This window comes from Gallus gallus, chromosome 5 (genome assembly GCF_016699485.2).
Source record: "Gallus gallus isolate bGalGal1 chromosome 5, bGalGal1.mat.broiler.GRCg7b, whole genome shotgun sequence".
Taxonomy (NCBI): domain Eukaryota; kingdom Metazoa; phylum Chordata; class Aves; order Galliformes; family Phasianidae; genus Gallus; species Gallus gallus.
In genome coordinates, this window is record NC_052536.1 from 53,459,227 (window position 1) to 53,475,373 (window position 16,147).

Below are 16,147 nucleotides of genomic sequence, written 5' to 3' on the forward strand. Positions count from 1 at the left end.
AAGGAATAAGCTGCATGCAGAGGCCCTCTATCTGCAGAATCCCCTTGAAGAGCCAATGGTTAGGAAAAGAGAAAGTACCAAGGAGCAATAAACCCTTTTAGACAGCTCTTTTCTTTCAATCTCTGGGAGATAACCACAGAAGACTGAATAGATCTATATGAAAATTACTGGGTTCAGTCACCAAACTCCTTCTTTTTTTCAACTATATAAGCAGTTGCTTCTCAGGAGGAAGTGCTGGGAGAGGTTTGATGGATTTCTTACTTGTTTTAAACAATACACTATCTGCATGTGCTGTCTAGACACTTGTGAGATGTAAATCACATTCTGATTTTCCACATTTTTGTAAGAAGTGCTTAAGTGTCTCAAAAATATTTTTGAGCAAGCTAAGTAGTTTGGATATCCACACAACTGTACTTGAACACTGTACTGGCATCTAAAACCATGTCAGCCAGCTGTAGAAGTAAGCACTATCTTATGAGATCCCAGGTGCTTTCAGACCCTGTTAAAGCCAATGAAGGCTAATTATGGCACCCAGTATGGCATACATTTGAGCCACAAAGACATCGTAACACTGCCTACCTCAGGAAGTGAGCAGCAGAACAAGGACTGAAGCCCTGACACAAGGCGGTCCTGTGTGGAGCCAAGAGTTGGACTCAAATGATCCTGATAGGTTCTTTCCAACTCGTAATACTCTATGATTCCATGAGTCTCAGCCATACCTTTTGTGCAGGGCCCAGAGAAACACCAAAGGCACATGCAAGAAGGACGGGTCAGAATGGTTGAAGCTCCTCTATGCAGTTTTTTCTTGTAGCTGCAGGTGTTGATGAAGAGGTACCATAAAGAATGAAATAAATCAGCCTGAACCCATCTCTGCTCTTCTCCAGTGCAGCTTGGTCCAAAGCTCTCCTCTCTGAAGGAGCTTTCACCGGGGAGCACGGTAGGACTGCTCTCTGCAATCCACATGTGCTCTTTCAGTTCAATGTCTATCCATTCATTTAACCCCTCACCACCAAACTAGTCTGTCTTGCATCTGAAAAGGAAGAAGTTCATTCTGGAAACCACACCTAACATAAAAAAACTAAATAAAGACATGAAAAGAGCATGGCCAGCGGGGTCGAGGAAAGTGATCCTCTGTCTCTACTCCGCCCTCATGAGGCCACATTCAGAATACTGTGTCCAGTTCTGGGCTATTCTCTTTTAAGTGGGAATTCATCTCCTAAAGCTACACAAAGAATAGCCAGCACAGGGCCTGTGTGCTTCAAGAGCAGCTCAAAGAATGAGCTTATAGAGCTCATGCCTCCCCATCCCCTAGATAGATTCATCAAAAGCCCTTGCTGGATAATTGATCGAGCTTTCCCAGAGCACAGGAGTAATAAGCAATAGATCATACAGTGGGAAGTGAACATAAGGTCTCCTTAATGACTACTTAACCCCACCAGCCATGACGTCAACCTACCTGAAGCATGTAAGAGGCTGCTTTTGAAAGCAAAGCTGACTGATGTCTTTAGATAACCCCTACTGATAACTGGGACTACTCCTATTTTGCTAAGAGTCAGCTCTGCAGCTGAGCAGCCCCATGGAAGGACTTAACCAGACCAGATGGTACGCGCTTGTTTTCCATGTGCATGGGAACCAGAGGAACACTTCAAGAAAGTAACATGTGCAATAAATGTTATGGACTGCTACAGATGGGTCCCCAAGGCAAAGCTGGCATCATTACTTAGAGAGAAGACAAGCCGCAGACCTTTGTTTTACAATCCCTTATGCAGCTCACAGTCCTCTTGCTGCCGCAGAGCTTCCAGTATGGGGCAGAGCGCATCCGCAGACCCAGCACCACGCTCACAGGACTTCCTCCTTAATGGCCCATCTGCACCAAAAGAATCTATTTCACCATGACCTAAGCATACTAAATTAGTGCAACAGCCATTACGAGCAAGGCTCTGGGGCCAGATTTGATTCGAGGCGTCCTACATGCCCAAAAAAGCTTGGTTTGCTACCTCAGCTGTGTCTTCAAACCTCTAAAAATACCTTCAGAAACCTGGCTCCAGGGCCCACAGGCCCTTTAGCTTACCTCTCCTCAGAGCAATAACACTGCCTACACCCTGCCACTGCATCCAGCTCTCAGCTGAATCCCTCCCCACCCTCTCCCAGAGCAGCTGCCTGCCTTCAGGAACAATAATGCTCAAAGCAAGCTCTCCTCAGAGGCAGTTTCCCCGGAGAATACCCGCTACTTCAACGCTCATCAAAATAGGAAGGAAACAGATTCTAAATGTTCTCCAATCTATTTTGCAAGCCATTTTGAAGCCTGAGTATGTGTTTCTCTTTGAACGTTTTCTCATGGGGACGGAGTGTAAGCACAAACTTGGCCTCTTTATAAAATTAACTGTGCTTTGAGTATTTAGAAAGGAACACACAATGGCAATCAATATTTTGCACAAAGCAGGCGTTTTTCAAGATTTGCTCTCAACACAACCAGATGTGACGCAGGTCTATTATTAGCAGGAATTTAAGCAACGTTATGTCAAAATAGAGCAACATCAAAGCATCTAACAATTCAAATTATTCTTAAACAGAAGGTTTTTTCAAGCACACCACTGTGGCAGGATTCAGAAAGCCCCCCATGGTTACCTGCAATTTTACAGCCAGCCACCTGGCATACAAACATAACGGTGGTTCCAACCATGCATAACGGGGGAGACTGAGGTCAGAAGCTGGGCAGAAACCCTTTGTCCAAAGGGCAGTGCGGCCCTGGCACTGCTGCCCAGAGAGCTGTAGGTGCCCCATCCCTGGAGATGCCCAAGGCCCTGGATGGGGCGCTGGGCAGCTTGAGCTGGTGGGGGGCAACCAGACCATGGCAGGGGGTTGGAACTGGATGGGCTTTAAGGTCTCCTCCAATCCAACCATTTTGTGTGTACGTAATTTCCTAGGGCAAGCAACCCATGATGGCAGGCAGTCACAGTGAGGGACCCGTGATGGAAGAGCTGGAGGCCATACTAAGCCCTTCATTCCCCATCCTTCCACAGAAGGATGCAATCATCCCACCAGGGTGAATGCTTGCCCAGTCCAACAAGAGGACCACGCATTAGAGGAGGCAGAACTCACTCTATGGTGCCCTGAACTCCTGAGGAAAGGGAGGAGACTGAGGGATTCTCCTCATCACAACACTGAGTTTCATCTACTCTTGGTAAACACTGAGCTGCAATATGCACCTACCTTCTAATTCCTAACAGCACTATAAGAACTCAAGACACACTCTACATGCCACCCAGACAAAGCAAGCTAATCAACCAGCCTCTGAACTGTTGTTACAAGTTTATCAACCTGTTTCTTCGAAGAACCATCTAACAGTCTTGCTTGTATTTTCTAAGCATGTTAACAAAGATCTTGAAAGCCATGCCAATGGGAGTGCCCTCCTCTAGAATGCTATACCAGACCTATGCCCCTTCCTAGTGTCTCTGTTTAGCCACTAGGATTCAGTTACTCTGCCTGGGATCTTACTACTGCCCCAATAATTATTAATGGCATGTTACTGCACTGTGATACCCCTATACATGAAGTGACACAAACACACACCGTTGAATTAAAGGCTTTAACAGAGTGAAATTGCCTTCAGGTGGAATTTAGACAACATGCTCACCTGCACAACAAATAGGGCTGCAGATGTGCAGCGTGGTTAAGTCCCAATATTACTGACTCAAAGCAGAAAACATGGCCATCCCCATAATACTGTTAGCTTCTCTATACATCATGGGTTCCCAATCAGGAAAAACAACATCCACCTACAATGAAACAAACCTTCAAACTGGAGTCACTGTCCCTGGAGGTGTTCAAAGAAACGTGTAGTGCGGCACTGCGAGCACAGTGGTGATGGGTTGGTGGTTGGATTTGGTGATCTTAAAAATCTTTTCCAGCTTTAATGATTCTATGATTTTACTCTGAAGAGTGACCTCTGTGTCCATTTAACTCATCTTTTCAGTATATCCTCTTGGTAATTTTTTCATTTAGAGACACCTGATGCACACTTACTACTGTGAGACCATATTTATTACCATTAGAAGTGTATTTATGAGATCTGCAGCATTTGGCTCGCTCCAACACTGACCTGAACTTCGTCTAAGCTGCACTCTTTTCAAATTGGGTTGAATCCAAGGCTTCTGGAGACCAAACTTGCTTCATTCCTGATCCCTCAGCCAGCAGGAACAATGAATTATTTAACAATAAAAATCAGAGCAGACTGCTCAGACACTTATCTCTGGATCGCTGCAAGTCATCACCACCACCTCCTCTGGCAGCCCAGAAACACAGGGGAGGAGAGGCACTCTGGCAATTATGCCTTTCTCTGAGGAACAGCTCCGATTCAGTGACAGAAGCTGACTCCAGCTGAGATACAGGATGCCCCTGCACCTCCCCAGGTTCCCTGACCAACACAAACCCTGCGTTCCACCAATGGTGCCACTGCTCCTTGCAAGTATAGGCAGGGTTGGCATCTGCCAGGTGACAGAAAGCTGAACAGAACAATGCGCCTTTGCCCACGTGAAAATAAAAATCATAGTTTATATCCAATGGAATTTAATACAAGTACACCATCTTACCAAGTCCAGGAAATGCACCCTAATACTGAACACTCCTCAGGTCTTTTGTGCTTAACGTGTTATTCCTCAATCAAAACGTTCACTAAGTGCCAAGGGGATAAGGAATTAACTGCTAAATGTGATTACCATGATTAAATATTGCAAACCACCAAGGAACCTAATGAACACAAAGCACATGGGGAGCCTTGAAAGCACTACAGCCCAGAGCGTGTAGCTCTACAGGACATGACAACTAAGGCTGAGATATGGACTGGTGAGAAATAAAGGAACTTCTGCCAAGTCTGACCTGGCACACAGAACAAGCAGAAAACGGCAAGCAGTGCAAGATATTCCAGTTGCTCTGGACCGATTCAGATGAGTTTAGCTGGGTTTATTAGCTTGGTCTTGCTGCAGCACCAGTAAGAGGCAGAAGCAGCCACAAGACAGCAAAGCACAGCAGGAACTACGAGGAACAGCGCCCAGCAGAGCACAAGTGCTTCCTACTCTGCAAAGCAAAGCTCTGCTAAAAGAAGATTGACAATGATGACCCACACCAAAGCTTCAGTAGCTGAACCAAAAGGCAACACACCCGTCTTCAGGCTACAGTCAGTGCAACAACGCTTGAACTCCGCCTCTGGTGTTAGTTAGGCTTGTGAGGAGGTTGTGTAGAGCACCACAAGCAACTGCTTCACTCCCTGCTGACCTCTTAGCTCCATCTACTCACGTTCACAGGAGGAGTCCTCCAAAGGCCGCGTCCACATCGTGTCAGTCCGGGCCTTGTCAAAGGTCACCTCCCCTTGAGGGCACAGTTTTGAAAGACAGCACAGAACAGCAAACACAGGTGGGCATCACTGAATGACAAAAGGAAGAGAGAAATTAGTCCCCCCACTAAGCCCAATCCTCATGAAAAGCTCAAGCTTGGGATATTGCAAGCTTATGAACTGTGGTGTGCCATCCTGACATCTTTCAAGGCTACCAGGTCTGTCCGTCCCCCAGACAAGCTGGGGATCCCTGGGCATTCGGTAGCAGCGCGGAACCGGGTTGTACGTGGGGGGGCTGCGCCCTGAGGTGGGAGCAGCAATGCCTGCCCTCCGTGCAGCCGGGGCTCTACCATAGCCCGGGCTCATACCGGGCGGTGGCGGCAGCGGTGGAATCGATCGGAGCACGGAAGGCGATCACCCTTCACATCAGCGCGGTCTGATCCCCAGCAGCCCCGCCGTGCCTGGAAGCGCACGGACGCAGCCAAGCCTCCCGTACCCACAGGGCCACCTGCTCTTTGTTCGCGCTCTTCAAAGCGGGCGTCGTTACGCGGTTTTTCTCCCCCCAAACCCGTATCAACGCGCTCCTACCTGCCCGCCCCGCCCCGCGGCAGAGGCCGCACCAACACCCCCCGCCTTCGGTGAAGCCCCGCAGCGGCGGATCCCGGCCGGGGGAGAGGGACCAACCGCCCTCGCAGCCCTCACCGGGAGAGGCCGCCCCCGCTCCGGGCGCCGCCCGCCCGTCCGCACTCACCGTCCGTCGCCATGGCCGCGGCGGCGCGGCCCGGCTTCCCGATGGCGGCGGCCGGGGGCTCGGAGCTCGGCCCGGGCCGCCGGCAGCGGGGAGGGGACGCGCTGACCGACCCGCACGGCACCTCCCCGCCGCCCGCCTCGCCGCGGGGGGAGCCCCCGGGCCGCGCGGAGGGGGTCCCGGCCCCGCCGCCTTCTCGCCGCCCGCCCCCGGGCACGAAGCCGTGAGGGGCTGAAGGCGGCGCGGCTTTCCGGCAGGAGCGGGGCTCTGTATCAGCCCGCACCCCTCAGCCACTGCCCGCAGGCCCGGGGTGCGCAAAGGAGACGGCACAGAGTGAAACTTGTACGATCCCAGTTAGGGAGGATCGTCCGTTTTACCGTTTCTCCCAAAATGCTGTGCGACTTCCAACGCCTCGAGGTGCCCCAGGACCTCCCGACGTGGCAGAGGTGTCAAGAACTGAGCCGGGGTCACAGCAGGCTGCGTGTAGCCCCCAGCTGAGGGCCAGCTGATCACAGAGGGCTTTTCCAACCTTGGTGCTCCAATTCATTTCTTCATATTGCTGTGACACATGAGGGTCACATTATATAGCTATGAAGACTCTTACTCTCAAACCTTCCCCACTCTAAACTTGCACAGAGTCTATTATTTTTTACTTATTTTTTGTTAGGATTCTCTAGAGACGCCGTCCACGTCCTCCCCCCCACTGCACACAGTACCTTTGGCACTTACCTTCACTGGGTTGGGCCTTGCTGATTTTTCCACTGCAGTGAAAATTATGGTGGGAAATGCCTTCCACTTGAAGTGTTTCTCAACTGATGGCACCTGAACGTTTCAAAGTATAGCCTGCTTTTCATCACCCCCATTACACATGTAAACATGGCGTCCACACATTCAGATGTCCACACAGAGGATCCTTCAGCTTTGCTATATAAATGGTGATTACTGTGATATGAACACCATTCTCCAGTCAATTACAGTTTGTTTTTGGCTTTTCAATAAAGCTCTTCCTTGTTGTCCATAAGTGTTTGAGTGCAATACTGGTGCTTCATTATTTTCTCCAGCATCCAACGTTTGGCACTCAGGCCCACTCCTCCTTACCAACTAATGCATTTAATACATGCCCTTTTTCTATTCCAACCCTTTACCTCGATGAAGGAACTCTGCAGTGAAAAGATAAAGGCACTTCCATTCCCTTGGGCTCTGAAATACCTACCACACCAACTCACTCAGTTTAGGCCCCTTTTATGTAAAAAAAAAAAAAATATATATATATATATATATCCTTCCTATTTCTGTCTGATATTCATTCTTGTAGAAAAGGGCACCTCAAACTCTTTGGCCCTTCGTGACAGGTTGTGTTTTTTTGCAGCTGTACCCAACTGGAGAGAATACCAAAAAGAATAATTACCCACCTTGTTTTTTTTTTTAATTATCATGGTCATAAGAGAGTATTTAAGCCCATGGTCTTACACAGCTGAATGGTGACACAGATGCTAAAGGATGTTATTGTTTACAGAAAATACTCCAGCTTATGATTCTCAGTCTTCTTGCTTTTGCTGCAGTACTGTTTGTTGCCTAGCAATTGTTTCCCCACTCTGTACCTTTTCTTAGTGCTAAGCTTCATGTTTATTTCCATTCCTACTTCTTCCACATCATTGCCCAAATTGATAAAGATCATTTTGAGTTCTAGTCCTGCCCTTGTACAGCCTGGTGTCACCTGCAAAAATCAATAAACACACACTGTATTTCCTCATTCAAATATACAACAAAGCCAGATCTGCTGGAGACTGACTACAATAAAAGGCTTATCACCAAGTTCATTTCCCACACCTATAGGATCCTTGATAAACACTGCTGAATTTGCATGCTATAAAACATAGCAAGTAAACTGTGAGAAATAATTTATTGTACAAATACAAGCAAGTATTCTGTGAGCTGTTCTTTCAAGAGCATCTCCTAAAAAGTCATTGCAAGTCAACATGAGTTCCAAGTGACTACTCACATTATACAAACTAAATACAAGAAGGAACCATCTTCTCTCTCTTCTCATCTCACACAGTGCATAGCAACTTCTTCTCTCACAGGAATCATCAGCCAGGTGAATAAAAGCACCAGGTGCTGTACCATGAGACGGTTAAAGTACAGCAGTCACTACCAGTATTCCAGTGTCACTTGTAGCTCTGGTCCCAGCCAGTTCCTGTTGTACACCCAAAGGAATCCAAAGAAGCACTCTGCGTTCCATCTGACACATTTTGTCATTACAATTCACATTAGTGTTCTCCAAGTGGATCCTAACGTCGTCTTCTCCTCTTGGAGAGAGGTACTTCTGAAAGGAAATAAAGAGATTCTTCTGACAAACTTTTCAATCTATCTTCCCTCCTGGGAATAATTAAAGTAGAATTAATTCTGCCCAGAAGAAGGAAATGAATTAGATGAGCTCCTGAGATTCCCTCCTAATCCCTCTCCACATGACTTTAAATATGAAAAAAAAAAAAATCTTTCTAGATCCTACAGTGTATTATAGTTCTAAATATTAAATAAAATCCCATTGATTAACAAAGTACTGTACTTCCAAACTTATTCAACTTTGAGAGCTTTCTGCTCCTCATAAGCATCTTTAATATGGAGTACTTACAAAGTTACACGTAAGTTTGCTCATGAGTATTTTTTAATGCTTCAAAACTTACTGGTCTGGTAAAACTATTCAAAGAACTGAAGAATGTCCCTAATTTAGAGGCAAAACATCATGACAACTTGAAGAAGGAGCAAATAACATCAAGTAAATTGTACCTTCAACCTGTCTAAAAGTTGAATCAATTCAAATTGTCTACAGCTAACTATGATGATCAGAGGATGTACTACTTTGCTATGAATTATTCTCTTATATGAAAATAACCTTTTGTTACATACAGTTTTTGATAGTAAATTAACTCCAAAATATGTATTCCTCACACTCATCTATGTTGTCAGACCTTTACAGAAGTTGCACTTAACCCCTGGTTTCCCTTTAAATAATCTAATTAAATCCCATTCTTTCAGGCTAAGAGCAACTATCTCTAGGCTAGCTCTTAAGTCTGCCCTCCTCTATGTAAGCAGGACCTATGAGACTATCAATGAACTGCCAGTGGAAATCATTTTATGTACAAAAAACATAACTCCCAGGATTTTGCCATCATGTGTGCTTGCAACAAACTGTCACAGCAAAGCTTCAGTTTTGATAAAATAATTTACATGCTGAAAACTAACCTGGCTTTTGCAAGAAAGCAAAGCAGTCCAAGATACCAATTTTAGTTTAAAATAATACAGCATAATACAGAGCAATTAACAACACAAGGCTACAGTCTCTTAGAATTTCAATCATGATACCTTCTGTATCTGAGCTATCTTCTTCTGTGATTACAGGCATCCCAATATGGCAAGTAACAGTTTCCTTTTCTGCTTGTATCTGACCTGCAGACAGATTTTTTAGGAGAAAACGTCAGCTGTGGGTTGTTGTTGTTGTTTTTTCATTAGTTTGTTTCTTCACTTCTGTATCTTAGGTTCAGTAGTTAGAAGTCTGTTCTCTTGCATCTGTATTGACTTTCCAGTCAAAGGTTGTGGAGAAAAACCTGTTTCCCAGTACCTTCATATGGCTCATTAGAAAAACCCTCAATAACAAGTAACTAGTAATATTAATCACCAGCTCAGTGCAGAGATTATTCAAAATTCTTCTCCTTATTCTCTCTCCAATGCTACAACTACTGCTCTGAAGTGAAGCAAAGGCAAAATAGCCTAATGCCCACCTCTGAAGAGGGCTGAATTTTCTCAGGAGCTAAGCACATCAGAAGACTGACTTCAGAACTCTGAAATCATTGTCTTCAAAATGGTTTATTCAAAGCTACTCAATTTTAGTTAACCTTTAATAAACATTACCTCAAATGAAAGACTGAAATGGCTGAGCTTCTATCTGTTAGAAGCTGGACATCAGAAAGCTGACTTCCTTCAGAAAACAAAAGCCATTTCCCATGCCTTCAGAATTGGCAGATAGAGATGAAAGTAATCTCTTTCAAGTCCAAAGGGGAAAAAAAAAAAAAAAAAAAAAAAAAAAAAAAAAAAGATGCACATGCAGGGATGTGCAAATACTTGGAATGTAAGTAAGTGCAAAAAGCTATACCAATCCAGTTTTGTGAGATCCATTAATGAATCATAGTGTCACGGAATGGTTTGGGTTGGAAGGGACCTTTAAGATTATCCAGTTCCAACCCCCTGCTATAGGCAGGGACACCTCCCTCCAGACCAGGCTGCTCACAGCCCCATCCAGCCTGGCCTTAAATGCTTCCAGGGAGGGGGCATCCACAGCCTCACTGGGCAACCTGTTCCAGTATCTCACCACCCTTACAGTAAAGAATTTCTTCCTAAATGCAATGGAAAAGAACCTCTGATTTCCAGAGAACCTCTTTTCTCTGCTGGCTGTGGTCTCCTACTGCTCTTTTTACTTCGTCTTGGGGATTTCCCATAATCCGATCCTGATTCAGAAGATTCTAATATTACTTGACGATGTCTTCTGGATTTGGAGGCCTAGAAGGTAAATATATGTAAAAATTACTATTTATTTATATATTTGTTATATATATTATATTTATTTACTTAGTGCTTCATTCATAAGTCTGAACTGCTGTACATTCCAGAGCTCTGTTCCATTTCATAATTAATTCCCCAACAAACAAAGAATGATACAATGTCTATCATAGGGTCTGCCATAAGAAAGATAATTCAGTAACATTTTTCGAGTAGTACTTTAGAGAAACAATGTTCCAAAAATTTCCAATTGGGTTTAAACCCCCAAGTTCCATTTTCGCAAGGATCTTCATAGCTTCAAACATCTGAGCCTCAAGGAACCACTGAACTCAAGTACTTTCTAATTCCATTTACTTAAATTTCCATCTACTTAAAAACAGAGCACAGACATGAAAAGATACCTTGTAAACGAAAACCTCCAGGCACAGACCATACTGGTATTGTTTCCATCAATCTAATAAGAATAATAAGAGCCTCACATTTTCCCTATGTGTTAGATATGGAAACTAGAACATTCAAAAGCTGAATTACAGTGGGCAATTTTAACTCCTTTCTCTCTGAGTAATTGTTTACACTGTTAGTACTTTAATTGATAATTTAAAATAACTACATCCCTATCACCAAATTTCATACCTACCTCAACAACTGCAGAATAAGACTTGTGTTTGATTCTAGCCAAAGCATCTGCTCTTTCAGAACCCTGCAAAGAAACAAAAGGATTACTCAGAAAAAGGTTTCATTTTCTATTACAGTAATATTAAAATCAACTCTTAAACCAGACTTAAGCAGTATTTCATTACAGGTGTAATTCCATAATAAATGGTGACAAATTGTTTCTTAAATAAAGTCCAAGTTCCATTAGGAATATAAAGCTTAATTTGGTTGCCTTCAGTTACACACCTCAGGAACAGAAAATAAAATCTGAAACCTCACTTCTTAGTTAAATTCACAGTTGAAACAAGGCAAGTACAATACAAGAGAATTATATAGCATAAAAAGTGGTTATTGCATTTAGGTGAAACTCTGGGAGGAATCATGAAAGTATTTGGCCAAGAAAATACAGCTCTTTCCCTTCCTTGCCTGAAGGGGGCTGTATCTTTTTTATTAGAAGCATCCAAGAACTATCACAGCAGCGAATGCTCAAAGCTTAACAGAAAACAATGCAACTTAAAATAAAAATCCCAACTCTGCTGATCATTCCTGGAACTAACTTTGACTTTGTCAAGCCCTGAAATGTACCACCTAGCCTGTGATATTAAGAAATCAACAGATTTTGCCTGTGCAGTGTAGCAAACAAGTTCACTTTTCTTACTTCTGATCTTAACGAAGTTTCTTCTTCCACTCTGTTTGGCATTTCATCAGTTTCTTTAGCTTTTAGTAAGAATTTCTGAAAAAACACACAAAACAGAGTATTTTTTTAAATGTCAATCATTCACAAAGCAGTAACCACATATGCCCATTTTCTTTACTAATCTTATACTACAGCCTTTCCTTGACCACAAACTCCTACAGGGGTATTTCATAGAATCACAGAATCACAAGGTTGGAAAGGACCTACAAGATCATCTAGTCCAACCGTCCTCTCTTACCATCGCTACCACAAGCCAATAAACCATATCTCGTAGCTGGTTTCACAGTCATTCTAATACCATCCACAAATCACTTATTCCAGGCTTACCTTCATGCAAACATTTCTGTTATCATACAGCCAGTATCACATACAAGTCACCATCCTTTTCCCCAGACCATAACTCAGTTTTAATCATTCCATGCCTTCAGTGTTCCAATTCCTTCCACTGAAACTGAGATTCCAGCTCTATGCCAGTTCTTACATGCTCACATAATCTATTAAATTGCCACAGCATAATGGTTGGTATTACCTACCAATCTTTTTTGCTGCCATTCCTGATGTTCCAAAGCTATGTCTTTAAGAGAAACTACAAATTCATCTTTTATCAAGCTCAGGGCCTTGTCTGGCTGGGATTTGTCAGCTGATATGGCACATTTCATTTTCTGATAGTGCTCATGAATATTCATCAGTTCCTAAAACAGGAAAAGAGACACTTTTCAGGAAAAAGATTACAGCAGTAAAGTGATAATGAGCTCTCACTGAAGAAAACCAAGATTATATAATCCAAGGAGACCACTGAATTAGCAGAAGTGTTAGAAATAGATTATTTATATCAGTTCCGTTTCAGAAAGCTTAGCAGTAATATTACGTAGCACTTCCCCATCAGCACACCAAATAAGCAAAAGAAAGTATCTTTTGTTGTTTAAACTAAGAAGGAAGTCTCAGCGATTCCAAGGATCAGCTCTCACAGAGGTCTCCTTTCTTCATCTCTTCAGAAGAATCACTTCACAGCCTTCTCATGCCAACATTTCAGAGACAACTGTATTTTTTTAAGCAAGGATCTACTGAGTTACAATGTGCAATGCATGCTACAGCCTGCTTGAATCACTGTTTTGTTTTTTACTGAAATATTTCATACGTTAAAGAAAATCAAGTTTTGAAAGGAGCAGTGGAGGTTAGAAAAGGCTATAACCTTGCAGAGGATTAAGGTTTTATTACCTGTACCCACCCTCCAGCTGCAACCTGCAGACACAACAAGACAAACCTGCTTCCCCCAACTCATCATTTTCCTTCCCCCCCCCCCCCCCCATGTGACAATTGGCTATTTTTCCCTTTACTATTTACATCTTATTGAGGCAAAGCCAGAAAACATAGGAATGTGTGGTACAGGTACCATCTGGGAATAAGAGGTACAAAAGTTATTCCAAATTAAATACTGTGTTTCTGAATATTCAGAAAAATTGCTAAGACAGACCATCACCTTAGTCCGCATTCCATAAGAAATGCATAAATGACTATCTTGGACTAATTAGAAAATGTATAGCTTTTCAATAACACACACCAAAAAAAGAAACAGAAGTTAAACCATAGTTTAAAGTTACTGTACCTCCAATACATCATTCGTGATGAGGCTGCTTACTCTGTTACTTGGATCTTTAAATTCTTCTTTACATTCATTTTCCTGGATCTTCTTCTTAGTTCTGTAGTTTAGCTAAAGCAGGAGACAAGGCTTTGGAACTTGAATGGTCAACTTAAACCACTCCTGCTCTTGAAAGTTTTAACTGCATATCTAACAATCAAGAGATGCTGAAAGGCATAAAACTATCTCATCAACAACAGCATGCATCCTTATTGCCAAGTGTTCAACCAGCACTTAAAAAAATTATTCCTTAGATGAGAATTTAATCCAGCACTCTAACTCAGGATTCAACGTTTCCACAGATCATACAACATCACAAATTGTAAGAAGATTAGATACTAAAGAAGATTTTCAGGTAAGAAGCATGTTACATTCAAACATCCTCTAAGCTTTATGGTGTGTACCTAGTTACATAAAGCAAGGCACAGTGCATCAACACAGTGTCAAACACACCAGTGCTGTTGGACTGCCAGCCATTAACAGCTGAAGTTATTTTATTAAAAATGGTAGATTGTTAACAAAATAACTCACCAGCTTTGGCATTGCTGTGAAATGGAATGCTCTGGCACGACGCAGTGTCCTAAAGATGTATGCTGCATCATAATGCTGGGAATCTATCAGATCCTGTTGAAAGCTCTGGACTTCAGGCCAATCCTTGAGAGCAATTCTGATCTGCAACAAATCAGTTGTGTACTGCTACACCGCCCTGCTCAAGAAAGTCTTCCTCATTTCTTGCTTTCCCTCCTCCCATCTGCTCAGCCCACTTCATTTTCGCTCTACCTAAGACACCTTCTTGGATGATTCCTGAAGTCTCCAACATTTGCTGTATAACAGTGGCTTTAAAATTGCCTACATTCATCTCTGCAAAATGAATCCTCTATAATTAAGGTTGAGATGTAATGACCTCACTGTAGAATACTTTGTTTCCTGTGTAAGGAATTTGGACTTAGTTGTGCATATGCACACAACATACACAGCTGTTTCTGTACAAACCACTTGCACTAACTTTCTAACCCATTCCTATATGAATCTCCTCTCCTAAAAAGCAGAAAGAAGGCACGTATTGTGCAGACGTTCTAACTTTCCACTCATTTACAAATCCCACTTGTAGTTAACAGGAATTGGAAATAATTTAACCCGTCTTCATTTTGTTGAAATTCTAATACACAACTGAGGCTGCCATGGAGTTCTCTCCACATTTGACGAGAACATTCTAGGTTCCCACTGACTGTGGAGAAAGACCTCGGTGTCCTGGTGGACAATAGGATGTTCCATAAGCCAGCAGCGTGCCCTTGTGGCCACAAAGGCCAGTGGTGTCCTGGAATGCATTAAAAAAGAGCATGGCCAGCAGGTCAAGGGAGGTTATTCTTCCGCTTCTACTCTGCTTTAGTGGAGCGACATCTGGAGCACTGTGTCCAGTTCTGAGCTCCTCAGTTCAAGAAAGACAGGGAACTTTTGGAGAGAGTACAGCAAAGAGCCACAGAGATGAATGGGGACTTGGAACGCCTGTACGAGGAAAGACTGAGAGACATGGGACTGTTCAGCCTGGAGAAGAGAAGATTGAGAGGTGATCTCATCTCTGTTCATAAATGTCTGAAGTGTGGGAGTCAAACAGATGATTGCAGGCTCTTCTCAGTGGTGCCCAGCAACAGAACAAGTGGCAATGGGCACAAACTGGAACATGGGAACTTCCATACAAAAAAGAGGAAGAACTTCTTTACTGTAATGGTGACGGATGGTCTTAGCAACCCTTTCCAACCTTAGCAATTCCATGAGGACATCTCATGTCCCACACCTCCTGAGGAGGCTCGGTAAGTTACCTGTATTTTTGGCTGGCAGAGCTGCGTGTTGTAGAGCCCGTACAGAAGGTACAGAGCACCAACTCGGATCTGGAAGGCATACGGCGGCAAGAAGTACTGCTGTGCCAGCTCTAAGGTCTTCTTTGTGATCTTGTTCCTCTCCAGAGCTCTCATTCTACCACTACAGCAAACAGAAAAGAGTACACTGCAGCAAGTGACCACAGAAGGACAAGTGTCTCAGCATCCAGAACGCAGCAGCAAGCTTGAGGAGCTATAAAACGTTACCACAGGGCAGGGCTGTGCTCTACGTGCTCTACGCAGTACTACGTGTAGTAAATTAGATTCGGAGCACAAAAGGCAACAATCTACGTTATATTGTTTAATGCCAACCCATAAGGGCAGGGCCGATCACTCACTGGAAGATGGTGTGGAAGCGGCGCTCCCGCCACAGCTCAGCAAAGCGCTCGAAGCGGACGGTGTCGGCTTCCTGGAAGGCACCGAGCAGCGCCTCGCAGTCCTCCTGCAGCCCGGGCACGCCGCTCATCGTCCCAGCGCTCAACTCAGCCCAGGTTACAACTCTCACCCAGCTCCCAGCTCAGCCGGCCGCCATTAACGCGGCGCCCGGCGACCCCTCAGGGCGCCTGCGCAGCTCCTGGGCATGCGCGCTGCGCCCTGCGGGAGCTCTCCGTGAGGGAGGGTGGCGGGGCTGGGCTGGGTTGGG

General features: G+C 44.1%; 1 protein-coding gene and 1 long non-coding RNA gene across 4 annotated transcripts in view; both read right to left on the reverse strand.

Moving 5' to 3' along the window:
- Positions 1-6,210, reverse strand: part of LOC121111013 — a 45,763-nt gene extending 39,553 nt beyond the window's left edge. The window contains exons 1-2 of the long non-coding RNA XR_005860338.2: positions 6,084-6,210; positions 5,296-5,422 (exon numbers count right to left, since the gene is read on the reverse strand). This is a non-coding gene — a long non-coding RNA (uncharacterized LOC121111013). The remainder of the gene's footprint in view (positions 1-5,295; positions 5,423-6,083) is intronic.
- Positions 6,211-7,964: 1,754 nt separating this feature from the next.
- On the reverse strand, positions 7,965-16,065 carry SNAPC1 (small nuclear RNA activating complex polypeptide 1). Of its 3 annotated transcripts, none has more exons than XM_421416.8 (10): positions 15,843-16,065; positions 15,448-15,607; positions 14,159-14,299; positions 13,595-13,699; positions 12,522-12,680; positions 11,950-12,024; positions 11,275-11,337; positions 10,514-10,637; positions 9,447-9,530; positions 7,965-8,406 (listed from the first exon to the last, which is right to left on the reverse strand). In XM_421416.8, exons 1-10 carry the CDS (start codon positions 15,968-15,970, stop codon positions 8,372-8,374), a joined length of 1,074 nt encoding a protein of 357 aa, XP_421416.4. In that variant the 5' UTR covers positions 15,971-16,065; the 3' UTR covers positions 7,965-8,371. The 3 variants fall into 3 exon arrangements, with proteins under 3 accessions (XP_421416.4, XP_004936498.2, XP_040557534.1); XM_004936441.5 differs by having other exon boundaries at positions 10,496-10,637; XM_040701600.2 differs by having other exon boundaries at positions 10,496-10,637; positions 15,817-16,065.
- Between the last annotated feature and the right edge of the window lie 82 nt (positions 16,066-16,147).

Bases quoted from the DNA above. Each gene is read 5' to 3' on its own strand.
- SNAPC1 (XM_004936441.5), bottom strand. From the start codon at position 15,970: ATGAGCGGCGTGCCCGGGCTGCAGGAGGACTGCGAGGCGCTGCTCGGT. The intron at 14,300-15,447 runs GTAACTTACCGA...GATTTGTTGCAG, and splicing joins TCTGCCAGCCAAAAATACAG to ATCAGAATTGCTCTCAAGGA. The intron at 10,638-11,274 runs GTAGGTATGAAA...TTTACCTTCTAG, and splicing joins CTTATTCTGCAGTTGTTGAG to GCCTCCAAATCCAGAAGACA.